We start from the raw sequence: 26,107 nt of genomic DNA, 5'->3' as shown, positions 1-26,107 counted from the left end.
TTTATCAGATATATGATTTCCAAATATTTTTCTCCCAGTCTGTGGCTTTTCAGTTTCTTAGTGCTGTTTTTAGAAGTACAAAGGTTTTGAATTTTGCATGCCTGGGTGGCTCGGTCGCTAAGCGCCTGCCTTCGGCTCAGCTCATGATCCCAGGGTCCTGGGATCGAGTCCCACGTCAGGCTCCCTGCTCGGCAGGATGCCTGCTTCTCCCTCTCCCACTCCCCCTGCTTGTGTTCCTGCTCTTGCTATCTCTCTCTCTCTCTGTCAAATAAATAAATAAAATCTTAAAAAAAAAAAAAGTTACACTTAAAAAAAAGGTTTTGAATTTTGATAAAGTCAGTTTTTTTTTTAAGATTTTATTTATTTATATGAGAGAGAGAGAGAGAGAGCCCATGAGAGGGGGGAGGGAAGAGGGAGAAGCAGACTCCCTGATGAGCAGGGAGCCTGATGCGGGACTCGATCCCGGGACTCCAGGATCATTTCAAAACCCTAAGTTTTGGAAAGGACCCTCCCCCCACACTCATCAGCATGTCTTGGCCTTCTGTCTACCTCAGTGCATACAGATCTGCATCATCAGCCTTCAAAGATCTGGTTTCTGGAAAGAGCAGAGGGAAGAAAGGAGACAACAGGGCCAGACCACTCAAAATATCCAGAACCACTCTGCTCATCCCTAAGGGCTCCCTACTTCTCTTTTGGATCATCTTGTGCCTGATACCTCCTCTGTGGTTTATGAATAAAAACTTTATTAGGCTACTAACTTCATCACATTCTACATTTTCATACCTTGATCACACAGGTCCCTAGCCCCAAATTGTCTGTAGCCTTAAATCCCTCCATCACAGATTCTAGTGATAAGAGGCTCCTAAGAAACACGTGCTCCCCTGTAATTTGGGACTCGACAGTCACTGTTTCCAGCATTTACTTCATTCTCTTAAATTGGATTGGGCCTTGGGAATAATTCAGCACTAACTAATGTATTAAAGTATAAATATATGGAAAAGGATAATTGGCAGCTAATCGCAATTGGCATGTGTGTTTTAATGGAAGATTTAGGAGTATTCCTCAACAAAATAATGGTTATCATTTGACAGGTTCCATTTTGAGATAAATCGTTGCATCCTGGTAGAGCTTCACTGGCTTGATGGTAAGATATGAGGTATTGTGTAAAGCTAGAAGCTTCTTTAGGAAATAATTTTCAGCCAGAGAACACTAATGGAGAAAATGCAGGCTCAGGGAAAGAGCCTGTGAGGGGGGGCTTCAGAATAAGAATGGGAAAAGTAGGTTGGAGGATTTCAGAGCTCAGTGCTGAAAATGCTCATCTGCTAAGGGAGGGTAACCAGATAACCACCTTGATGAGAACCCAAGTGGGGTGGCCTCCATCCTTTGCAGACTGAACCCCCCTTGGATGGGGGCGTGGAATTTGGAACCTGAGAACCAATACTGGGGAAAAGCAAGGAGAGTGGGGGAGAGATGTTAGCGCAGCCCCCTGGCTGGACAAGGGCCATTGTGAGATTAGGGAAGTGGCACTGAGCAAAACAGATAAAGGGCCAACAATGACCTCTTCCAAGCTTGTTGGAAACTCTGTGAGGCTGAGAAAGGCAGAGGGAGATCACTGAAGTCCTTTAAAACACAGTCTTAGGTCTTTAACTTTTGCTTTTCACAAGGCAAACAATACCAAGCCCCTGCATGGGGCCAGCTGCTGTTTTTGTGGAATATACTGGAAGACTAAGAAATAGGGAGTCCAGTTGGAAGCTACTGCAGATCCAGACAAGGGAAGGGCTGGTGTTGTAGGGACATTGTGGGTGTGTGGAAAGAAAAATGATCTGATCAGCAGGCCTTAGGGATGGATTTGCTGTGTAAGTGAACAGAGAGGAGGCACACAGGGGTGGGGTCCGGGTGTGTGTCTGTGGGGTGGGGGGGGAAGGCTATAAGACCACTCAGGGTTTTTAGAGGTATAATTACACACAATGAATGCACAGATCTTAAGTGTGGGATGAATTTTTGATAAATGTCTACATCTGTTAAGTACACCCCCTGTCCCACCCCAATGAGGTTTTTTAAAGGCTGAGTGTCACGTGCCTGCAGATTCTATGTGAAGCTGCCTCAAGACAAGAAACTTTATGTACCTGCAGTGAGAAGCAACAGGGGCTGGAACTATGCATTTGAGTTACCTGGAGCCAGCAGTAGAACTCTTGTGAACGAATGAACACAAAGGGCAGGAAGGAATAACTGGAGAACAGAGAGACCCAGTTTTTGGAGCGCTTGAGGGTCTTATTTGTGGATTAAGTGCAGAGATTTCTGTTTTCTCAGGCCTTCAATGTCATACTTAGGTGAGAAAGAAACCGCTTTCCGAGTTGGCTTCTGCCAACCTCTGCCCTATCGAGCTAACGTGGAGAATGGGGGAAGGGAGCTAGAGGACCCCACAGGGTGGTCTGCACCTCTTCCAAGCAGCGTGCACCACTAGGATGCACAACTACGTTCCTGACCTGGGAGCTCAGCTCCCTCCGTGCGCCCTGGCGCCTGGGAGAGCGCGGAGATCGCACGAGCCCCGGCCTCTCTGCAGCTCAAGGCGCGTTTGCAGCCCCCTGCAGCCACGCCCTTGGTGTTTGCAGCCAGTGCAAGCTGGCTCCCAGCGGGAACCCGGTGGCTGGAGTTGGGGGGCGTGGCTGCATTCCCTCGCGCCCTCTCCCGCCCAGGCAGTCCCGGGAACGTTCTGAAAAGTATCCAAAAGTTCTGCGCCGCGCGCGCCAAAAGAAAAAAAAAGGCACAACCCCCCACCACTCTAGGCGTTGTGTGTCCAGACCTCGCCACTCGGGCTGCACCTCTGGTTGCAGCGCACACGCCTTCTGCGCCTTCCCCTCGGGAGCCTCGCGGTTGGCAGTGCTGGTCCCTTGCAGCCACTCCAGACCCGAGAGGGCCCCGGAGGGTCCTCTCACTTCTCACTGGGGCAGCATGCCCAACGACGACGCCTTCAGCAAGCCCTCTGCATCTTCGGAGGCCCCGCACGCCGCCGGGGCACCCCCGCAGGGCAAGGCCGGGGGCTTTGGCAAAGCGGCTGGGGCGCTGCTTGGGAATAACGGTGGCGCGGGCGCCGGGGGCGGCGGCGGCGGCGGCGGCTCAGGCTCGGGGGCGTCGGGCATGGGCTCCGGGAGCAAGAAGTCCCCGCGGCTGCCCAAGTGCGCGCGATGCAGGAACCACGGCTACGCGTCGCCGCTCAAGGGCCACAAGCGCTTCTGCATGTGGCGGGACTGCCAGTGCAAGAAGTGCAACCTGATCGCTGAGAGACAGCGCGTGATGGCCGCGCAGGTGAGTGCGGGCGTCCGGACACCGACTTAAAGTCCCCGGGGCCGGGCGGGAGCCACGCGGGGCCGGGGTTCCGGGGAGAGGCGGTGGAGCTCGCCGACGGCCGCGGCGCGCGGGGCCCGGGGCTCCCAGATTCGCGCCACGCCGGGCTCGCAGAGCCGGCAGTCCTCCGGGATCCGGCCCGCGGAGCAGGGAGGTTGCGGGGTTTGCTCGGCCTCCGAGGGATCCCGGACCCCGACCTTTAGCAGAGTTGCGGGGTCGGCCCATTGGGTTTCCCCAGGACCTCTGATCCCTCTTTCAGAGCAGAGGGTTGCGGGGTTCGCTCCGTTGAGAGTCCCGGGATCCCTGACCCCGCCCTCCCCCAGAGTTAGGGGGTTCACCCCGTCGGAGGTCCCAAGAATCCATCCCCAGGATCTCCGATCCTGCTTCGGGAACAGCAAGTTGCGGGGTTCGCTCTGTTCGGGAGTCCCTGATCCCGCCCTCCTGCAGAGTCGCGGGGTTCGCGCCCTCGGAGGTCCCCAGAATTCCTAGGATCTCCGATCCTTTTCTCAGAGCACAGAGTTGCGGGGTTCGCGCCTTCGGAGCTCCCCAGGATCTCTGCTCCGGCTTTCAGAGCAGGGAGTTGCCGGGGTCGCCCCGCCGCGGGGCGGGGGGAGGGGGGTCCCGCGGATCTCCGATCTCGCTGTCGGAGCAGAGAGTTGGGGAGTCCACCCGCCTCGGGAGGCCCTAGGATCCCCGCCCCCGAGCAGAGACTAGCGTTCACACTGCAGAGGGTGCGGAGGGCGCCCACTCGGGCGACTCTCGGGGACGGCGGCCGCCGCTCTTCCGGGTACCGTGCGCGTCGCGTGGTTCTGGAAAAGTCGCGGCAGCGCGCGCGGGCGCCGCGTGGTCCCCGCCGAGCTCCCGGCGCCCTTTCCGAGCTCGCCGTCCGCGGGCCCGCGCCGCGCGCTTCAGCCATTTTGAGCGCCGCGGAGATAGTATTAGCTTTCTAATTTCTCCCCTCGACCTGACTCAGGTACGAGTTCCTCTGCGTCGGTTTTCAAACACACTTAAGAATTTTTAAAAGGAAGCGCAGGGGGGGAAAATGGCACGGGTTTGAGGGTTCGTCTGTAGTTCTTTTTAAAACGTCCTAAGCAGGACAGGAATTTCGCATCTTAAACCGAAATTGTCCGCGTCGTTTGGTGTCCTTCTGAAAGGATTTTTTAGGAGAGAGTAATATACATTCTTTCCAGCTAAAATTTGTTTCCTCCTTTTAAGACAGTTTATTTAAGATGAAAAGATACCAAAGAAATGTTTACTAACGATGCGCTACTTTTCACTGGGAACGTGTAAATATCCTCCGTGGAAAAGAATTCATGTAAGAGTGTTTAACAAAGACTGTGTAAATGCCTAAAGATTATGGTTTTTATAGACATCTCGTTTTTTAAAAATGTGTTTTAAGCTGGATATATGAAGTGCAATCATGGGCATACAGGTTTTCCTTAGCTGCTTTTTTATGGGTTTTTAGCGTAATCTATAGTGGGTGAAAAGATTATCCTGATGAGCGTTAAAATGCATCACAGTGAGTTTACTGAAAAAGACTTAGGGACGTTGAAGTTGTATTTGTACGTAGAAAAATCGTCTCAACATGAGTTGTTGGCTTAAATATTGAGTGCGGAGAGTATGCTTGGGAGGAGACTTGTCCTCAAAATGTAATAAAAACGTATTTAAGTAGGGCCATTCATTTTGAGTAAGTTTTATTAATAGGCGCACCAACTTGCAAAAAGGCTGTTTGCTATGTTAAAAAATAAAAGCGACTCAGGATTACTTCTATAATATGAAACTTCAACATTTTCCACCCTGGAAGGCTTGTGCTGTGCTAGATGAAATCCTGTGAAATTCCACCTACCAGCCATTCTTTTCGAAATAGTGTGAATTCGATCTTAAGTATGACCGTCAAATAATTGGATTTTAATCACTTGCCCCCCCACCTTCCCTTATTAAATAGCTTTTCCTTAAAATCTTTGAGAGACCTTTATAAAAGTGTCCTTAGTTTATGGCATGTAAAATAAACACCCTGTGCATTTTGTGCATGTATGGGATTTGTGTAAATCGGGATATAAGCATGCATTGACATATTTCAGAGATTTGTAGGTATTTTTTTGTTGCTATTTTTTGGTCAAATCCTTAATATTCTGTTTCTAAACTTGGTTAATAACAGAAAAATTCAAGACTGAAGCTTAATCATGTAAAGTTAATTGATTATTTAAGGATGTTTTTGTAAGCTGAAGACTCTTGTTATGAGTAAAATTATTTGTAAGTTTATCAGCTTGCTAAGTTTGGACTACAATTTTCCTAAAACAAATAGTAGTTGTGTTTCTGGTTTACCATTTTGATTTCAACTTTTGGCTTCTGTTTTGGCCTCTGAGGTACAGCTGTTTTACTTTCCCGTTTCACTATCACCAATAGTCAAGTTTCAACAGAAAGTCTCTTTTTTTGTTACTTGTAGTAGGCAAAAGTACAATTTATTTTCTTTACACTTTTTTTTTTTTGCAAACTTTAACAATGTTATTTAAAAGCAGATAAGTTGAAGAGGGACCATGAGGAGTCTCTTAGGTAATTTAGGTCCCTTACATCCTCACTTTCCGTTCCTTCCATAGAGGATCTGTCCTCTGCCTTTCTTTCTACCTGCAGCCTCTTCCTTCTCCAGGGACTTCAACACCCTCTTCCAGCCCCTTTCTGCTATTACAGCTCTGTATGCTTCCTCCATTGGGGGGGGGTGCTCTGGGGTTTCCTAAGCAGCCCCTACCTTTCCTGCCCACCCTGCTTCCTTGCTTTGGATTGTTCTGTCCCTTCCTTCATTCTTGCCTGTGCAAGTGTTACTCATTCTGTTCTTCAAGGCCCTCTTCTAGTACCTCTTCCGGCAGATTCTTACCCTTAAAGCCATTTCTGCCACCAGAGTCCTGCTGTGGGCTTGATGTGTCCTTCTCCCGTGGTTTTTGCCACATTTGGTGTTGAGTTGCCTTTGCATGTTTGCCTGCCTCCTTTTTCGGCTTTTAAACAGTGAGTACCTTGGGATCTAATCTAATCTTACCGTATCCTGCTGGTCGCTGGCCCCAGTACAGTGGCCTTTTACAAATGTGTGGTGTGAAGGAGTGAGCGATCCCATTCTCCTTCCTTCCTAATCTATCAATGCTGACTTCTCTTCAGATGGAACTCCTCTGCTTGGCTGACTCTACAGTTTTTCCTGATCCTCCCTAGCCAACCTTAGTTTCTGCTCTACGTACTCATTTGTGTAACAGACATTTTTTGACCTACTGTGGGCTAGACGCCATTTCTCAGCTTTGGCTGCACATCCTGGTTACCTGGGTAGCATTCAAAAAGAATGAGAGAATCTCAGCCTGTATACTCCTGGAGCTCATGAATCCTGATATCTGGGGTGACCGGGGCTCCGGGGGGTTTTGGCAAAGTTGTGCAAGTGATTCTGGATCGCGGGAGGCTGACGGGCTGCCCTGTGCTTCCAGGTGGCCCTGAGAAGGCAGCAGGCCCAGGAGGAAGAACTGGGGATAAGCCACCCCATCCCGCTGCCCAGCGCTGCCGAGCTGCTTGTCAAGAGAGAGAGCGACGGCAGCAACCCGTGCCTGATGACCGAAAGCAGCAGCCCCTCGCAGCCCGCGCCGGCCAGCACCCCCACCACTGCAGCATCAGGTAAGGGGGGGCCTGGGGCTCACATGGTCGCTGACCAGGCCTTGGCCTCAAAAATCATCTCAGGACTGCCCCGAGCCATGCATCACATCCAGAACTGAGAGAGTTTTCTTAAAACATTCTCCCTCTATAGTCTGTTTTTGGCTGCTTCCCAGAGGAGATGGCCAGGAATTCTAGAATTGGAAGTTTGGTAGCTTCACTTTCCTGTTGGTTATTAGCTAAGTCTGAATCTGGACAGAGTCAGACTCATCGATTATCAGAGGGCTGAGATTGCAGGTTTCATCTCCGTCCACCCTCCGTTTGGGGGTTCTCTTTGTGGGAGCTAACGATCCTTCTTTCCTAGAACTGAAAGTCCATTTCTCTGGCAAGGACTGCAATGCACTTGGGGAAAGTGTCTGAAAAGGCCAACTCCTAGGTGTCCAGTTTCGGTGGGCATTGGGAAAGGAGGGGAGGCATGCCCCATTGGCTTCGATTCTCCCCCGTGTGCTAAGACTGTACCCCGGGGGCGGAATACATGCTGGTTCATTTTATTTCATTCTTAGATAAAGTAATCTGGTTGTACTAACTCTGTTTTACACATGTAAAGACTGCGGTGTGGGAAATGTGACTGGCTAAGTCCACAGAACTAGAAAGTATCTGAATTGGTCCATCTGCCTCCAGAGCTCCTTGTGCTTACTGCCCTGGGTCTCCAAATTACCCCGGGAATCGCTGTGGTCTAGAGCTGCACTGTCCAGTGGGCAGCCCCGAGCCACATACGGCCACTTAAGTTTAATCTAATTACAATGAGATCAAATGAAAACATTGAACCAAAGAAGGTCTATAGTTAGCATTACTGATCACTAGGGAAATGCAAATCAAAACTACAGTGAAATACCACTTCACACCCATTAGGATGGCTGCCATCAAAAAAACAAAAAACAAACCCGCAGAAAATAACAGTATTGGCAAGGATGGGGAGAAATCAGAACGTTTGCGTGTTCTTGGGGGAAATGTAAAATGGTGCAGCTGCTAGAGAAAACAGTATGGCGCTTCCTCAAAACTTAAATACAGAATTACCAGATGACTCAGCAATCCCACTTCTGGTGTTTTCCGAAAAGAATTGAAAGCAGGGCCTCATAGAGATCCTTGTATACCAGCGTTGATAGTAACATTCACGGTAGCTAAAATGTGGGAGCCCCCCGAGTGTCCATTGACTGCTGAATGGATAAGCAAAATGTGGTCTCTACACACAGTGGAATGTTAGTCAGTCTTCAAAAGGAAGGAAATCCTGCCACATGCTACAACTTGGGTCACCTTGAGGGTATTACGCTGAGCGAAATAAGCCGGTCACAAAGAGACAAATACTGTACGGTTGTACTTACTTAAAGTCATCAAAATCATGGGGACAGAAAGTAGAATGGTGATTGCCAGGGGCTGGGGGTGGGGGGATAGAGGGAATGGAGAGTTAACTGTTTCATGGGGATAGAGTCTCAGTTTACAAGATGAAAAGAGCTGTGGAGATGGATGGATGGTGTGGCGACGGTCACATGACATTGTGAATGTGTTCAATATCGCCGGAGTGTGCATTTAAAGATGGGTAAGATGGTAAATTTTATGTTATGTGTATTTTACCACTGTAAAAAACGTTGAAAAATTTAAAACCTTCAGCTCCTCAGTTGCATGAGCCACATTTCAAGTGCCCTGTAGGCACATCTAGCTCAGGTTCTAATTACTTAAATTGTTGGGAAGTGTGCATTTCCTTTTTTCACAGAGTTCCATTTAATGGCACTGGTCTAGAACGCAGGATTTCTAAGAAATCCACCAAAGATCTGTGAAATCCTGTTGGCAAATAAATACGCATACCGTTAACCCTGAACAACACCCCCACCCTGCGCAGTCAGAAATGCACCTGTTAACTTCTGACTCTCCAAAAACTTAACTGCCAATAGCCTACTGTTGACTAGAAGCCTTAGGAATAACAGGAAATAGTCGATTAACGGATATTTTGTATGTTATATGTATTATACACTGTATTCTTATAACCAGGTAAGCTAGAGAGAAGAAAATACTATGAAGAAAATCATAAGGGGGAGAAAATACATTAACACTACTGCCATATTTATTGAAAAAATCAGCATAGAAGTGGACCCTTGCAGTTCAGATCCTGTGTTGTTCAATAGTCCATTGTATTACATACTAAAAACATATGCTGAGATTCACAACATCTTCTGAGTCTGCTGAGGCTCCCTGAAATACAGCCTCGCAATGTGGTTCCTCCTAACAGCTTTTCATGCGTTACTCAGTTTGCTGTGCCCACCAGCTGGACTAAAGTTACTCAGCTTTCTGCCACTTACTCGCTGTACAACTTTGAACAGGTCACTTAAGCTCTCTGGGCCTTTTGTTTTCTCTATCAAAAATGAGGGAAGAGGTCTTTGAAGACTGAGTCTTGACCATTATAATGAAGGTAAAGGTCAGCAGGCATCGAAGAAAGCCAGTGAGGGATGGAAAGCTCGAGTCTACGCAGCAAGTAGGTATGTCTGAGTACCTGTCACTCTGTGTCGCTGGGGATGTAGGTTCTGTAGTTATCAAGGAGAATCATATTTTCTTTTTTTGATTTGGTTGCTCATAACATATGTTTAACAGGCTTTCCAAACTTCCCCTTTGATAAAAAGGGTGGAGTATATCCATCAGAAATAGGATCTTTACACTTCGAGGTCAGGGCTGGTCTGGTGGAGTTAGCTGGAGGGCTGAAATGAGAAAGGGGTGTGTCAGAGGAATAAAGAGGGGAGTGACTCATTGGATTTTTACAAACAGGTAGGAACTATTCCCATTTGCAGATAAGGAAACCAGTGGTAAGGAAGGTGCCCCAGAATAAAGCTGAGTTGAGCTGGGATTCATTCCAGAGCTGTCTGGTCCCAAAGCGCATGGATTTTCCATTTTACCTGCCTGTGAAGAGAGACTGTGGGAGCAGTTGCCATGTTTCCTTAGGAAATGGACAATTACAATCAGAGGCTGTGGTTTAATCCTCAGAAGGGATTTAGGGCTGCCCGGCAAATAAGAACAACATTAGGGGCAAAAGTCCCTGCCATTTACCATTGTCATAGAAGGTTGTGGCCACTGAGCTTTATGGGAGGAATACAGTGATGGATAAACGCCCAAGCTGGGCAGTTTCTGGGGCACCAGAAGTGAACCTGGTTTCACCTGCTGTCCTGCATTCCACCTCCGGGGAAGGGATGCCACAGTTGGATTGTCTACCCAGAGATAGGAGCTTTGGAGAAGGATCTCAGGCTAGATGGAGTTCAGCATGACAAAGGCTTCTCGCAAGCAGAGTATTTCAGAGTGGCAACAGGGAAAGTTACAAAGAGAAGCAGCAGGGGAGCAAGATAGAAGGTTCAGGGTCAAGGAGGATGTGACCAGATTCCCTTCTTTGCCTCTGGAGCTGGTAGACCTTGGAGTCATTTTGGAGTCTTAAATTGACCCTCAGAGGGAGGAGAACTCGCAAGCCAGCCGTGTGCTGTGCTTCTGGGCTCTGGAAGCATCCTTCTGGAGGCTTTGCCTGCCTTGGGCAGGGGGCTGTCCCCTCGCCAGCCCACTTCCACAGGGCAGGGGCCACAGATACATGGTCTCACACCCAGGACTTGCACCAGGGCTCTTGAGTTGAGATCGAGAATTCCAGACTGGGCCAGTAGAAGTAAACTACATAAATAGAGAGAGGAAGAGGGAGGAAAAGAAAGGGAGGCAGGGAGGTGGAGGAGAGGGAGAAAAGACTGACTGACTGACTGAAGAGTGTCCTTCAAGTTTCATGCAGCACATGGGGCCCAACTTCTGGAGATAGTTTGCTGCTAACAGGTGGAGCTTATATTACATTTCCAGAGAGTGAGATTTATTAAAAATAGTGCTTCATGTAAGTGGGAAGCAGCGTAGAAAAGCATGTTCAGTGAAATGGGATTGTCCTTCCAATCCCAGCCTGCAGGTCGCTTCTGTTTGGCATTTCAGGATTACTCGCTGCCCATACAGGCCCATGTGTCTGTAGCTTTCGTAGATATATCTATTATTTATGTATTTAACATAATGGCAGTGTATTATTCCCACTGGTGTGTAATTAGGGTTTTTCCCTTCACTTAACAACAGCTTGAAATTTTATAACGGGCTAGCAGCCCATTACGTGGATGTGAAAGGCTGGGACTTGAAATTACTCAGGAGGGGTGAAAGCCTTCGGTGGGGTCAGACGGTGGGGGCCGTACTGACCTGGCTCACACGGGGGTGAGCTGTTCCCCTTCTCTTTCTAATCCCTAATGTTAAGTGTGTGCAAGGGCCGTAGCTTAGCGAAATTCAGTAGATTTTTATGTCCTTGAAGTTCCTTAGTTATCTCCTTTTGGCTCCCAAAAGTGCCCAAATGAAAGTGGAGAACGCCCAAGAATTATTGCTGAGATTATTGGCTGAACTCAAAGGACACCGTGAAGGAAATTGGGTTTATTACCAAGCCGTCGTTGCATTTATTGGAGAACGGACTTCCTCTGAGTAGGGTCACGTACCCAACGGCTCTACCATCCTTAACCAGAGATTGGCTAGAATCAGCCAAAACACTGACCAGAGATTCCTGGAACGATGGGCGTGAACGATTCTTACTGTTACTGTCATCTATGATGGTGGGTGTCAGCGTGGAAGAAAGAGCCTTCCGAAGCAGCGACCCGTTCGTTGCTATTTCTTATGCTAGCAGGAGCCAAAAAAAAAAAAAAAAAGTGAGCATTTCTGATTATGAATAACAATGAATTAAAGCAATGTCAGCATTATCTCCATGGCTTTACAGTTTGAATTTTAGCATAAAATCGATAGATCTTAATTTTCACAGGTGTCCGCTGACTTTAAACAGACCCCCACAGACATTCTCCCGCTTTGAAATCTGGGTTCGTCTTTGTGTTGTTTGCTATATTCCCCTTCCCCTTCAGCCTGAGCAGCGGGCCGGAGGCTGTTTCACCCACTGCTCCCGCTGAGGGCGGTGTGGCTCCTGGCCTCTCCTTTTCTGTACGCCCCTGGCAGATGAAGGGTTGCATTGTAGAGCATTTGGTTCTGCCTGTGTGTCCTTTGTAAGTAAGGACCTGAATGTTATCGCCCTTCGGGCCCTCCCTTCTGGAGCACCCTGCACTTCCACACACACTCACATTCACACTCCCTCACATCAAACCACCTCCTACCGTCTCTGGCCTTCCCCCTGCAGCCCGGCCTCCTGGGGCCGCTGGCTGCTCTCCCTCGCCTGTCCCCTGTTGGAAGGGTCAGTCGGGCCTGTGCCTGATAGTGATGGGACCCTCCCGCCGCGCGTCTCCCCTTTGGTGGTAATTCCCGCTTCAGCACGCAGACAGAGAGAGCACATATGGTAGGCGAACACATATCGTTGTCTTCCACATGCTTAAATGCTTTATAGGCGTGAAACGGGGCAGTTTGAAAATTTATGGAGTCCTGTGCCCACGCAGTTTTTACCGGTAAGAAATGTGCCTAATGAACGAACAATTGAAGATCCTGAGTTCATAGATTTTTTTTAAAAGATTTTATTTATTTATTTATTTGAGAGAAAGGGAAAGAGAGAGAGCACGAGGAGGGGGGCAGAGGGAGAGAGAGAAGCAGACTCCCTGCTGAGCAGAGAGCCTGATGAGGGGCTCGATCCCAGGACCCTGAGATCATGATCTGAGCTGAAGGCAGACGCTTAACTGACTGAGCCACCCAGGCGCTCTGAATTTATAGATTTAAAAAAAATAAATAAACTTTATTCGGGGCACCTGGGTGGCTCAGTCCGCTAAGTGTCTGACTCTTGATTTCGGCTCAGGTCATGATCTCGGGGGTGTGGGATCAAGCCCCACATGGGGCTCTGCGCTCAGCATGGAGTCTACTTGAGGATTCTCTCCTCTCTCCCTCTCCCTCTGCCCCCCCTCAAATAAATAAATAAATCTTTAAAAAAATAAACTTTATTCTTTAGAGTGGTTCTAGGTTCACATCAGAATGTAGAGGAGGGTACAGAGATTTCCCATATGCCCCCTCCCCCACACAGGTACAATTTCCCCTACTATCCACATCCCCCACCAGAGTGGGACGTCTGGTGCAGTTGAACCTGTGTTGACAGTCATCACCACCTGATGGCAGTCGTTCCCAGGACGGTGCGTTCTTTGGGTTTGGACAGATCTATGACAACATACATCCACTGTCATCGTATTCTACAGAGTTGTTTCACTGACCTAAAAATCCTGGGTGGAGTTAGGTAAGTTTAAAATAATATTTCAGTTTTTATCTTTGCAGTTTTTCAATATTGTACAAAAAGAAGCACTTCATTTAAATGAACACCCAAAGAATTTTATCTAAATGGCTTTGAGAATTCACTTTTGAAGGATTCTGGCCACTTACATAGGATGAGCTCCATTGATTTTAGATAGCGCTTTAGATAGAAAATGTAGGTATTTGTTTTTAAGAAGACTTTCGATACAAGTATTCCCCAGTTTTACTTTGAGTCAAGGAAATTTCCAGGATGTCTTAACAAAGCAAAACTCCTTACACTGAAGCAACAGGTGGAGGCTTGAATAAAAAAGCAAACACTGAAGAGTCATGCTACTGATCATTTGATATCTGTTGTTTTAGATAGTATCTCAATCAGTTTTATTGATTTTAAGGGCAGTCTTCACTTACATGTCAGATACGGCAATTAATTGGCCTGATAGAAATTCTCGGTAGTCAGTATTTACGTACAGCAGTTATAGCAACAGAATACACAGGAAGTAACCTTCTGGTCTAACTTCGGCTAAGAAGAAAATTTGGAAAACATCTAGAGTCACAAAGAGATAAATACAGGGGGCTCCTGGGTGGCTCAGTCATTTAGGGGTCTGACTCTTGATTTAGGCTCAGGTCATGATCTCAGGGTCGTGGGATCAAGCCCCATGTCGGGCTCTGAGCTCGGTGTGGAGTCTGCCTGAGATTCTCTCTCCCTCTCCTTCTGCCACTCCCCCTGCTCACATTTTCTTTCTCTTTCTCAAATTAAATAAATAAATAAAACCTTTTTAAAAAAATAAATACAGGGTTTAAACCACAAATTAGTTGGGTAACAGCATTTGCAAAAGACATGAAAACATTTGATAGGTTTACATCTGTATCTCCTTTGTGGAAATGTAATCTTAGGGACAGGGAGTGCATTTTGTTCATCACTGTTGATGTACCCAGCCCAGAACAGTACCTGGCTTTATGGTAAATGGTCAATAAACCTTTGCTAAGTGAGTGAACAGTGATGGTTAATTGGAAGTTGCTTTAAAACGTTAGACCTGTGGTCATGAACCCATCTGCAGATGTCAGAGGGTAAGTTCATCGATGTTCAAGGTGCAGTTTTTAGTTTTGTCTTGTGATTTTTTTTTTTAAATGTATTTCGGAATTTTTGAAATGCTAAGAACTCAAACATAATTAAATAGTTCAACGTGTAATCCGCATGCTATACAATTCATCTATTCAAAATGGGCGGCTCATTGTTTTTTAATAAATTCACAGAGTTGTGCAACTATCATCAGGCTCTAATTGTAGAACATTTTTGTCTCCTCCTAGAGAGAAACTGTGCCCATTAGCAGTCACTCCCCACCTACTCCCCATACCAGCCCTAGGCAACCTCTAATATATTTTGTTACCATAGATTTGCCTACTCTGGACGTTTCGTATATTTGGACCCCTCATATAAATGGGATCATATGTGTGACCTTTTGTGTCTGGCTTCTTTTGCTTCTCCTGATGTTAGTGAGGTTCATCCATGTTGTAACGTGCATTTATTACTCATTTTAAAAATTAATATTCAATAGAGGTATCTGGGTGGCTCAGTCAGTTGGCATCTGACTTCTGATTTTGGCTCAGGTCATGATCTCAGGTTCATGGGATCAAGCCCCCGAATAAGGCTCCATGCTCAGTGCAGAGTCTACTTGAGATTCTCTCTCTCCTTCTGCCCCCCGCCGCTCACATGCTCTCTCTCTCTTTCTCCTGCCCCGATAAATAAATAAATAAATAAATAAATAAATAAATAAATAAAATCTTTTAAAAATTAATATTCCATTATATGCAGGGGCTCCTAGGTGGCTCAGTTAGTTGAGTGTCCAACTCTTGATCTCAGCTCAGGTCTTGATCTCGGGATCATGAGTTCAGGCCTTGCATTGGGCTCCACACTGGGAGTGGAGCCTACTTAAATTAAAAAAAGAAATTCATGGGTGGGGGGATAGGTTAGCCTGGTGGTGGGTATTGAGGAGGGCACGTTCTGCATGGAGCACTGGGTGTTATGCACAAACAATGAATCATGGAACACTTCATCTAAAACTAATGATGTAATGTATGGGGATTAACGTAAGAATAAAAAAAAATATATATATATAAAAAAAAAGAATGAGTAAACTAAAAAAAAAAAAAAGAAATTCATTATATGTATACATGCTATTTTTTTTTCATCAGCTGATGGACATTTGGGTTGCTTACACTTTTTGGCTGTTAAGAGTATCTATCACATTTTTGTACCTTTTTTTTTTTTTTTTAAGATTTTACTTATTTATTTTAGAGGGGAGGGAGGGGCAAAGGGAGAGGGAGAGTCTTTTTTTTTTTTTTAAGATTTTTATTTATTTAAGAGAGAGAGAGCATGAGAGGAGAGAGGGTCAGAGGGAGAAGCAGACTCCCTGCTGAGCAGGGAGCCCGATGGGGGACTTGATCCCGGGACTCCAGGATCATGACCTGAGCTGAAGGCAGTCGCTTAACCAACTGAGCCACCCAGGCGCTCGGCAGAGGGAGAGTCTTAAGCAGACTCCACGCTGAGTGCAGAGCCTGACTCGGGGCTCGATCTCAAGACCCTGAGATCACAACCTGAACTGAAACTGAGTCAGATGCTCAACCAACAGCACCACCCAGGTGCCCCTGTACCCCTTCTTTGTATGAACATATGTTTCATTTTCTTGGATATATTCCAAGGAGTCCCAATTGCTGAATCATATGGTAACTCTATGTTTTTTAACCTTTTGAGGAACTTTTGAGAATGTTTTCTAAAGAGGCTGCACTATTTACATTCCCATAAGCAAGGTATAAGGGTTCCAGAAAATTCAAACTTAAGTTTTTTTAAAATGAAAAGGTAAGATGCTTTCATCCTAGTAAACACTGCAGATATTAATACCCAGTGAGAGTCTCTTTGAAGTTCAGAAGTTTAGATCATGAAGTGTTTTTTAGGTTTGTATTTTGTTATCCCTGGAAATAAGTTAATATTCAGTCTTAGGGAGCCTGGGGGGCTCAGTTGGTTAAGCGTCTGCCTTCAGCTCAGGCCATGGTCCCAGGGTCCTGGGATCAAGTCCCGCATCGGGCTCCCTGCTCAGCGGGGAGTCTGCTTCTCCCTCTGCCCCTACCCTCCTCGTGCGTGCTCGTGCTCACTCTCTCAAATAAATCTTAAAAAAAAAAGTTTCCTCTTTTACCTCATGATCACATGCAGTTTTTAGTGAAAGGAACAATGAGGAGGCAAAGCATAGAGAGACCTGGTGATGGGCTTTCTTTGTTGTTTTTTGGCTAAAGCAACTCTTCAGACCTTGGGTGACAAGCATTTCTTCAGGACAAGGGAGGCAGAGTTCTGTTGCCTTGAAACTTGGCAAGAGTAATTTTTATCACTGCGTTTCTGAAAATGAAAAACCACCATGGCTTTGGTGGAAAACAAAAGAGAGAAGCTGAGGGTTGGTGACCATGGACTTCTGTCGTCCACATGACCAGTGGGAAGACGGTGGTCCATCGACGGACTGTCTTAGAATCTCCTGCCAACAGCTGGCTGCAGCAGCAGGTACTGTCATAGTGTGACACGGCCTTGCATTTGCTGTCGTGGGAAACTCTTGCAGGGGCCAAAAGCTCATCTGTGTCACCTGTTTCACTTGCCTGCTCTGCAGCGTCCCCCTGGAGTCCTTGAACCACGGATTCCCGGTTATCTGCTGATTCAAGGATCCTGTCCATTGACCACCCCCTCACCACTCAGCTGTTCTTTGGGTCTTGCAGATGCCTTCGTGTCCCATCTGTTGTTTTATTAACTAACTAACTTTTTAAGATTTTTACTGCTTCAGGGCGCCTGGGTGGCTCATTCAGTTGAGCTTCTGGCTCTTGATCTCAGCTCAGGTCTTGATTTCAGGGTCGTGAGCTCGAGCCCCACGCTGGGCTCCACGCTGGGCATGGAGTCTCCTAAAAAAACATAAATAAATGAAATTTTTATCGTGTCAAAACATACATAACATAAAACTGGCCATTTTAACATTTGTTAGTATGCCGTCCCGTGGCATGAAACACGTTCACGCCATTGTGCATCCATCACCACTGTCCCACGCCAGAGCTGTTTTTCGTCTTCCCCAGCGGAAAGCCTGTCCCCATCAAGCGGTAACTCCCCATTCTCTCCCTCTCGTTAACTGGCTTTGGACTCAGAACTCCCTGTTTTGCTAGCAGAGCTTTCTTCAAAGCTTCTTGGCCTCTGAAGTCACCTGTTGACTCCCAGGAGATAAGATGATCCCTTTAATCTCCGTCAGCATCCTACTTTCCTCTCTTCTTCTCCCAGCCCCTAAAGTTCTGCCTTATTGCTGACTTCTGTGTTGTATACGCTGGCCTGATCTCTAGCTCTGGGGTAATGAGGACTGAAGTTTCTCAAAGGACTGAGGTTTATAGAGAAAGGGGCACAGGGGAGTGCCCGCTAACACCTCCTGCAGGACGCTGTCGGCTCTGTACCTCGGCCAGGGGATGCCAGGTGATGCCAGGTGATCTCTGATCCTCGGAGTGCCGCTCCGTGTGGTGCCGCGATGCAAGGAAAGCAGGGTGGGGGTGCCTGTGGGAGCCGCGGCTCCAGCCACCGTCCTGTGGGGTCTTGACTTGTCATGGTCCTTTTTGTCATCGTCACACGCAACTGCGTAAGTGCAGATCTGTGTTTCTGTCTCAGCCTCTGTCTCTTATTTTTCAGCTTAGACAAAATTCAGTGTGACAACCTTTTTGACTCCCCGAAGAAAATTCACATAAGTACTGATCCCTGTGGCTGAACCAAATTACATTTCAAACCCAGTTTAGTCTCTTATGTCTGCTGGCGGACTTCACAATCATGAATCTGGTCTTATTGTACAGTCCCACTGAACATGCTTTTCAGAAGAAAATGCACAAGAAACTCTTAAAGTACAGTATAAGTAGCTGGTTGTCAAAAGAAAATATCGATTCAGTATTACGGAAGATTCTTCTTTCATTTTTTTTTAAGATTTTATTTATTTATTTGAGAGAGTGAGTGAATGAGAGAGCACAAGCAGGGGGAGCGGCAGAGGGTGAGGCAGACTCCTCGTTGAGCAGGAAGCCCGACGTGGGGCTCGGTCCCAGGACCCTGGGATCATGACCTGAGCCGAAGGCAGACGCTTAACGACTGAGCCCCCCAGGGGCCCCTCAGTATTACAGCACATTTTTCTGATGTTTATTGGCAGTAAGAATTCTTAGGTATTGCTTCAACCATCCAATGTCAGTTCATTGTATAATAACAGATGACTCTCTGTTGATTTCAGCAGTTATAAAACTACTATTTTTACAATACCCCTTAACTCTGGTCCTGAGGTTTTGGAGTTTATCTTAAACATAGCGTACGAATAAATTCAGGGAAGCAGATTGGGTTTATCAAACACCAGTGTTTGCTGAACTGAATTGAATTCATCTTGGTTAGGGAGTCTGCCTTCTGAACGAGATTCCCTTCCTCCCTTCTTGCCTTTCTTCCTTCTGCGTTTCTATCTTATTTTCGTTCATTCAGCAAATGTTCATCATGTGACTGCATTGAGTCAGACCCTTTTCCAGGCCTGGGGTGTACAGCAGCACATAAAACATGTGCCTCGTGGGTCTTACGAATCCAGCAGGGGAGACCATTGATTAACAAGTATACCAGCGAATACAAGATATTTTCAGAAAGTGGTCAGAGCTATGAGGAAAGACAGAATGATAAGATGGATGTGTCCAAAGGGTCAGCGGCTGTTTGATAGGGTAGGTAAGGAAAGGGAGCCTCTCTGAGGAGAGTCCTGAGTGATAGTGAGCCCTCGCGGTCAAGGTCTGGGGCTTCCAGGCCGAATGCACAGTGGAGGGAGACCTCGCCTGGAATAGGGAGGAGGCCAGTGTGCTGAGGGCAGGGGCTGACATCACTGGGGACTGCATCTCGGGGGGCCTTGTAGGACGGGAGAGAGTTGGGGTTTTAATGTGAGCACAATGGGAAGTCAGTGGAGTGTTGAAGCAGTGAATGGCGTGATCTGATTTACTTTCTCGAAAGGTCTCTCTGCTGCGGCCTGGAGTGTAGACTGAAGGCGAGGAGTGGGTGAGAGATGGAAGGAAGACTGCAGGGGCCCAGGCAGAGGGAGTGCTGCTTGCCCTGGGGTGCTGGGAGTGGAGCTGGAAAGAAATGGTGGGACAGGAGGTCTCTCTGGGACGTAAATTTACGTGTCACTTTGGGGAATCTCGTCGATGGCACAACCTGCAGAGAGCGCCTGCCACAGCATTGCCAGGATGAGGCTGTCATTGGCGCCTCCTGGCTTGAAAGGTGAAGCGTTGTATGTTGGGGTGGTCATTAGAATAACGGCCCCCCCAGAGATGTCCACACCCCAGTCCCTGGGACCTGCGAAGATGTCCCCATCCATAGGCACGTGTGATGAAGCATCAAGGACCTTGAGATGGGGAGGCGGTCCTGGGTTTTCCAGGTGGGTCTTTTCTTACGGCGTGAATCCGTAAAACTGAAGAACCCTTCCTGGCTACCCCCAGAGATGCCAAGTGGAAGGAGCCGCAGGAGGGTTTTGAGGCAGGAGCCTTGACCCGTTGCTGCTGGCTTTGAAGGTAGAGGAAGGGGCCCCGAGCCAAAGAGTGAGGGAGGCCTCGAGGAGCTTGGGACAGCCCCCTGCTGACAGCCAGCAGGGACACAGGACCTCGGTCCTTCGACTGCAAGAAACTGAACTCTGCCTGCACCCAGACTGAGCAAGGACTGAGACGCTCCCCCAGAGCCCCCAGAAAGGAATGCAGCCCTGTTGGCGCCTTGCCTTTTAGAGACTTGTATTAGACTTTAGGCCCACAGAGCTGTAAGATGATAAATTTGTGTTTTTTTAAGCTGCTAACTTTGTAGTAATTGTTATATAACAGTAGAAAATAAATACGGTTTGGAATCACTTTTTTTGTTGTTAGTGAAATTTAACATCTTTTCATATGTTTGAGGGCCGTTTGTAATTTTTTCTCTATTGAATCCCCCAACCCTCATTTATAATGGAGATGGTCCGATGTGCTATGAGGTGCAGCCCCCACCTCCCCGTCTGCGTGGGGTTTCGAGCCATGAGAGGAGGGGACAGACGAGTGGGGGACAGGCGGCAGAGAGGAGAGGCCCGAGGACTGAGCCCTGGTCACTGCACTCTCTGGAGCTCAGGCCGAGGAATGGAAGCCTGTGGCTCTTCTGGTTTCCCATTAGCAGACCGTTAGCCAAGTGAAAACGGCCATGGCAGAGAGCTAAATCTGCTGTGTTCTTCCTATTCTCCCAGCTTCTGCTCCTCATTTCAGTTTAACTTTGGGCAGATCTCGAGCTAAGCCAGTGGCCCCAGTGGATTAAACCATTTCACAGTCCTGTCCAGTGTTGTGGGCTGGCAGGTTCAGTATGACTGTTTGGTGGGTAATAAACTGGTATGGCCATGACTGGGGAATGGGATTGTACCGTCTAGTCAGATATTCTGCTTACTGGAGACTAATCTTATTCTTACCAGCGTTACTTATGTGAAATTACAATGCACGTTACCCATCACATACTTACTGCTTTCTCTGATTGGTGTGGAACATGCCCAGGGTCCTGCTTTCCCCGGGGTGAGTTGTTACCACCACATGGCAATGCTGGGTTCCTCCCTAGGACAGGGGTATGTGGCAGCAGAAGCTCGATCAGAGGTCTCAGAGATTGAAGACATCTGGGAAAAGAGTTTTGCTGGTATGTCCTAACTTCATACCTGGGGAGGAAGCTCCATGTCCTCGAAAGAACCTAAGACCCAGAGTCCAAGGTCTGGCTCGGGTACCTGCCACATGTCTGATGTTGAGCTGTTCACTTGGCTTTGTTTGCTCATTTATGAAATGGAGAAAGTAGTAATGCTTGCCCAATTTACAGTGCTTGACTAGAAACATATGTGAAAGGTCTTTGTCAACCCTGAGGAAGGCAGAAACATGCTTAGCACTCAAGGCTCAGGTACTGATGTCAGGGCAGAGGGGTGAACCTGGGTACCAATCGCCCTAGAGCCATGAGCTTGTTTCTTGTGCACATGAAGCCATGTGGACGGACTGGACAAGGATTATGTCTCTGGGTGAAGATTATGTAGCCCCTCACCTTTCCCTCCACCCCACCTGTACCCCAGATGCCAGGAATCTCAGGAGTACATCTTTAAGAAAAGTTATTTTTAATGTTTATGCAAGTGTAATTAATATAGAGTGTTATATTAGTCTCAGGTATAGAGTATAATGATTCAGCAATTCTGTATATTACTCAGTGTTCATCACCATGAGTGTACTCTTCATCCCCTTTACCTATTTCTCCCATCCCCCCACCCACCTTCCCTCTGGCAACCACCAGTGTGTTCTCTATAGTTAAGAGTCTGTTTCTTGGTTTGCCTCTCTCTTTTTTTCCCCCCCCTTTGCTCCTTTTTTTTCTTAAATTACACATATGAGTGAGACTGTCTGACTGACTTATTTCACTTAGCATTATACTCTCTAGATGCATCCATGTTGTTGCAGGTGGCAAGATTTCATTCTTTTTTATGGCTGAGTAATATATACACACCCATGCACAATAGAGTATTACTCATGGCATATATATATACACACATACCACTTCTTCTTTATCCATTTATCTATAAATAGACACTTGGGTTTTTTCCAGATCTTGGCTACTGTAAATAATGCTGCTATAAACAAAGGGGTGCATATATCTTTTTGAATTAGTATATTTGTTTTGGGGGGTAAATATCCAGGAGTGGAATTACTGGATCATATGGTAATTCTATTTTTAATTTTTTTTGGAACCTCCATACTGTTTTCCAGAGTGGCTGCATCAGTTTGCATTCCCACCAACAGTGCACAAGGCTTCATATTTCTGCATATCCTCGCCAACACTTGTTTATTGGGTTGTTGATTTTAGCCATTTTGACAGGTGTGAGGTGATATCTCATGTGAGTTTGATTTACATTTCCCTCATGATGAGTGATGTTGAGTATAAATTTCATGTGTGTGTTGTCATCTGGATGTCTTCTTTGGAAAAAATGTCTATTGAAGTCTTCCACCCATTCTTTTTTTTTTTTTTTAATGTTTTATTTATTTATTCATGAGAGTCAGAGAGACAGAGAGAGAGAGAGAGAGGCAGAGGCAGAGGGAGAAGCAGGCTCCCCGCCGAGCAGGGAGCCCGATTCGGGACTCGATCCCAGGACCCCGGGATCATGACCTGAGCGGAAGGCAGACGCTCAACCATCTGAACCACCCAGGCGCCCTTCCACCCATTCTTAAATAAGATTATTTGGGTTTTTTGGTGTTGAGCTGTGTATGTTCTTTATATAGTTTGAATATCAACCCCTTAAGGATATATCATTTGCAAATATCTTCTCCCATTCAGTGGGTTGGGTTTTTGTTTTGTTGATGGTTTCCTTTGCTGTGCAGAATTTTTTTATTTTGGTGTGGTGCCAATAGTTTATTTTTGCTTTTGTTTCCCTTGTCTAAGAAGACATCTCCATAAATATATTGCTATAAGGCTGAGGTCAGAAAGATTACTGCCATGATTTTTATGGTTTCAGGTCTCACATTTAGATCTTTAATCCATTTTGAGTTTTTGTGTATGGTGTAAGGAAGTGGTCCAGTTTTCCCAGCACCATTTACTGAAGGCACTGTCTTTTCGCATTGCATATTCTTTCCTGCTCTGTTGAAGATTGACAGTATAATCATGGGTATATTTCTGGGCTCTCTATTCTGTTCCATTGATCTATGTGTCCATTTTTGTGCCAGTACCATGCTGTTTTGATTACTGCAGCTTTGTAGTATGTCTTTTTTTTTTTTTTTAAGATTTTATTTATTTATTTGAGGGAGAGAGAATGAGAGAGAGCAAGCACATGAGAGGGGGGAGGGTCAGAGGGAGAAGCAGACTCCCTGCCGAGCAGGGAGGCCGATGCGGGACTCGATCCCGGGACTCCAGGATCATGACCTGAGCCGAAGGCAGTCGCTTAACCAACTGAGCCACCCAGGCGCCCCCAGCTTTGTAGTATATCTTGAAGTTTGGGATTGCGATACCTCCAGTTATGTTCTTTTTTTTTTTTTCCAAGATTGTTTTGGCTATTTGGGGTCTTCTGTGGTTCCACAAATTTTAGGGTTATTCTAGTTATGTGAAAAATGCTGTTGGTATTCTGAGAGGGATTACATTGAATGTGTAGATTTCTTTAGGTAGTATGGACATCTTAACAATATTGGTTCTTCCAATTGAGGGGTACATCTTAATGCTCACACACAGTAAATATATTGTGTCTTCACATTAAAATATGAGTAAGCTGCCACCTTCTTTTCTTGGCCTTTCTTTTCTTTGTTTTATTACTTTTACTGATCTAGGTCTTTAGTGTTAGCCTCTCTTATCCTTCCTAAGGGTGTGGGAATGTTGTGTAGCCACGTAAATACTCAGGAGTCAGAGACAAGGAACTTACTGCCAGCGAAATAGGGAAAGCTCCATCAGTATCTTGCTGCCCTTCACGGTTTAGACAGAAGGCACACATTTTTGAAATCTTCGGCTGTGCGTTGTGCGTGTTGGCATAAGAAGCAGAGGGTAAGGGCGCCTGGGTGGCTCAGTTGGTTAAGCGACTGCCTTCGGCTCAGGTCATGATCCTGGAGTCCCGGGATTGAGTCCCGCATCGGGCTCCCTGCTCAGCAGGGAGTCTGCTTCTCCCTCTGACCCTCCCCCCTCTCATGTGCTCTCTCTCTCATTCTCTCTCTCTCAAATAAATAAATAAAATCTTTAAAAAAAAAAAAAGAAGCGGAGGGTACTGGGGCATCTGGGTGGCTCAGTCGTTAAGCGTCTGCCCTCAGCTCAGGTCATGATCCCAGGATCCTGGGATCGAGCCCGCATCGGGCTCCTTGCTCAGCGGGAAGCCTGCTTCTCCCTCTCCCGCTCCCCCTGCTTGTGTTCCCTCTCTCGCTGTCTCTCTCTCTCTCTGTCAAATAAAATCTTTAAAAAAAAAAAAAAAAGAAGCAGAGGGTACCAGCACAAGTCTGCTGGGGGCAGGGGGAGGACACTCTGATGTCACCACCATTGTCCAGGCAAAGTGTGAGAAAGCTGAGCTAGGCTGAGTCTCACGGTTACCCACCGAAGTGGAGTCTACCTGGTGATGAGGATAGTATTTATGTTCAGTTCTAGAAGTTTTTATTATTTTTTATTTTTTTAAAGATTTTGTTTATTTTATTACTTTAAAGAGAGAGAGCACATGTGCATGAGTGAGCAGGTGGGGCGGGGGAGGGGGGCAGAGGGAGAGGCAGAGAATCTCAGGCAGACTTGGTGCTCAGCACAAAGCCCCACACAGGGTTCAAGCTCATGACCCTGAGACCATGACCTGAGCAGAAACCAAGAGTCGGATGCTCAGCCGACTGAGCCACCCTAGTCACCCTTAGAAATTTTCAGTTTTAAAAACACTCCTAAACTTGTGTTGAACATAAACAGTTTTTGAAAACAAAATAAACTGTTTGGAAGTACCCAGTGTCAGATGTTTTTGTTAGGGGTAAAACAAAGAAAGCCTCGAGGGAGTCTCAAGGACACTGTTTTGATGCACGCATGTGGAAGGCAGTGGATGGGGCAGCGTGAGCGAGTAGAAGCAGAAGCACACAGTCCCTCATTAGTGAGTTTGAGCCTGGCTGAGACGGCCCCTCGGCATCCCAGCCCGGGAGCTGCTACCTCTTAGAGCCCCAGCCATCCTCTTGATGAGGGTGGTGGTCATTTCCCTTATCACGCGGTGCCTCGGTTTTTATCTGAAAGATGGAGTTATGAGTTATAGGAGAAAAGGAGTAAGAAGCACATCAAAGAATTTTCTTGTGGCTTTGGAAGAAGAGGCCTTACTGGTTTAGGGCTGTTCGCTGTGGGTGTGCTGTTTTCATCATGGAGCACCTGGCGTTTGTTTTTCTCTAAAAGATGTAGATAAACTCGAGAGAATCCAGGGGAAGGACAACAAAAATGATGTATGGCTTGGAGAGGAGGAGAATAACAGTCTATAAATATTTGAAAGGTAATACAAAAGCGGGAGAGAGATTATTTGCTGCAGTGGGGAGGAGTTTGACAGGGACACACACTTGCATCTAGGAGCAGGGGGAATCGGGTAGACCCGAAAAGACCACGCGTTACTAGGGTGATTAAGCAAAGAAATGTAATTCTCCCATTAGTCCGTGTTGCCAGGAGCCCGAATGGCAGGAATAAGTGAGGTTTCTGAAATGGAGGATCCACGCACGACCGTGAATAATGTTTTTCTGATTCTTCCATGAGAAGGGAGGACATTGCTTTTGTTCTTTGCCTTCTAGCACGTGGTTTAATTCCCAGCTCTTTGGCTTTGTGTGTTCAGAGGTGCTGATAATCCTTACAATACCGCTAGCTCTCAATTACCCAGATCAGCTCACGCTGGGTGTGGTCCGGGCTGCTTTGTTACTTATCTTCTCATTTAATCTCTACGGTAGCTCTGTAAAATAGGAACTGTTTTTCCACTTAGAGGGAAACTGAGTCCAATAATGTGCTCAGGATCACACGTGTATTAAGTGGTAGGGTCGGAATTCCCTCCCAGGTCTGGGACTCACAGCCCAGGCTCGTGTGCTTGGTGGTGACAGGCGTCATTTGAGACCCACTGGGGAGCTAGGGTGCTCAGCCAGGTAAACAGGTTGTATCCAGGTGTGGGGTGAATAAAGGAATTGATGTCCAGAACTCTTTTCTCTTTTTCTTCTCTCCTTGTTTTCTTGAGCTATATTTTCTCTTATTTTACATTTTCTCATATTATAAATTCAGTTATACATGAGCTTTTAGTCATCCTCATAGTTCTACAGTGACCTGTACAATTTCACGTAAGAAAGAAATTTTATAAGGCAGGTGTTATGCTCGATCTTATGTGCT

At 46.7% G+C, this 26,107-nt stretch overlaps 1 protein-coding gene across 3 annotated transcripts in view; it reads left to right on the top strand.

Moving 5' to 3' along the window:
- Nucleotides 1–2,595: 2,595 nt before the first annotated feature.
- The window catches only part of DMRT1 (doublesex and mab-3 related transcription factor 1), a 106,509-nt gene continuing 82,997 nt past the window's right edge, over nucleotides 2,596–26,107 (top strand). The window contains exons 1-2 of one of the 3 annotated variants that reach the window (XM_081802817.1): nucleotides 2,596–3,306; nucleotides 6,807–6,990. In XM_081802817.1, the coding sequence (XP_081658943.1) occupies nucleotides 2,953–3,306; nucleotides 6,807–6,990 (538 nt within the window). In that variant the 5' untranslated portion in view covers nucleotides 2,596–2,952. The remainder of the gene's footprint in view (nucleotides 3,307–6,806; nucleotides 6,991–26,107) is intronic. The other 2 variants (XM_081802815.1, XM_081802816.1) reach the window with 2 other exon arrangements.

Source organism: Leptonychotes weddellii, chromosome 14 (genome assembly GCF_054177405.1).
Source record: "Leptonychotes weddellii isolate Sample4059 chromosome 14, ASM5417740v2, whole genome shotgun sequence".
NCBI lineage: Eukaryota > Metazoa > Chordata > Mammalia > Carnivora > Phocidae > Leptonychotes > Leptonychotes weddellii.
Note: the sequence above shows the minus strand (reverse complement) of the source record. Positions and strands in the feature narration are given on the sequence as shown.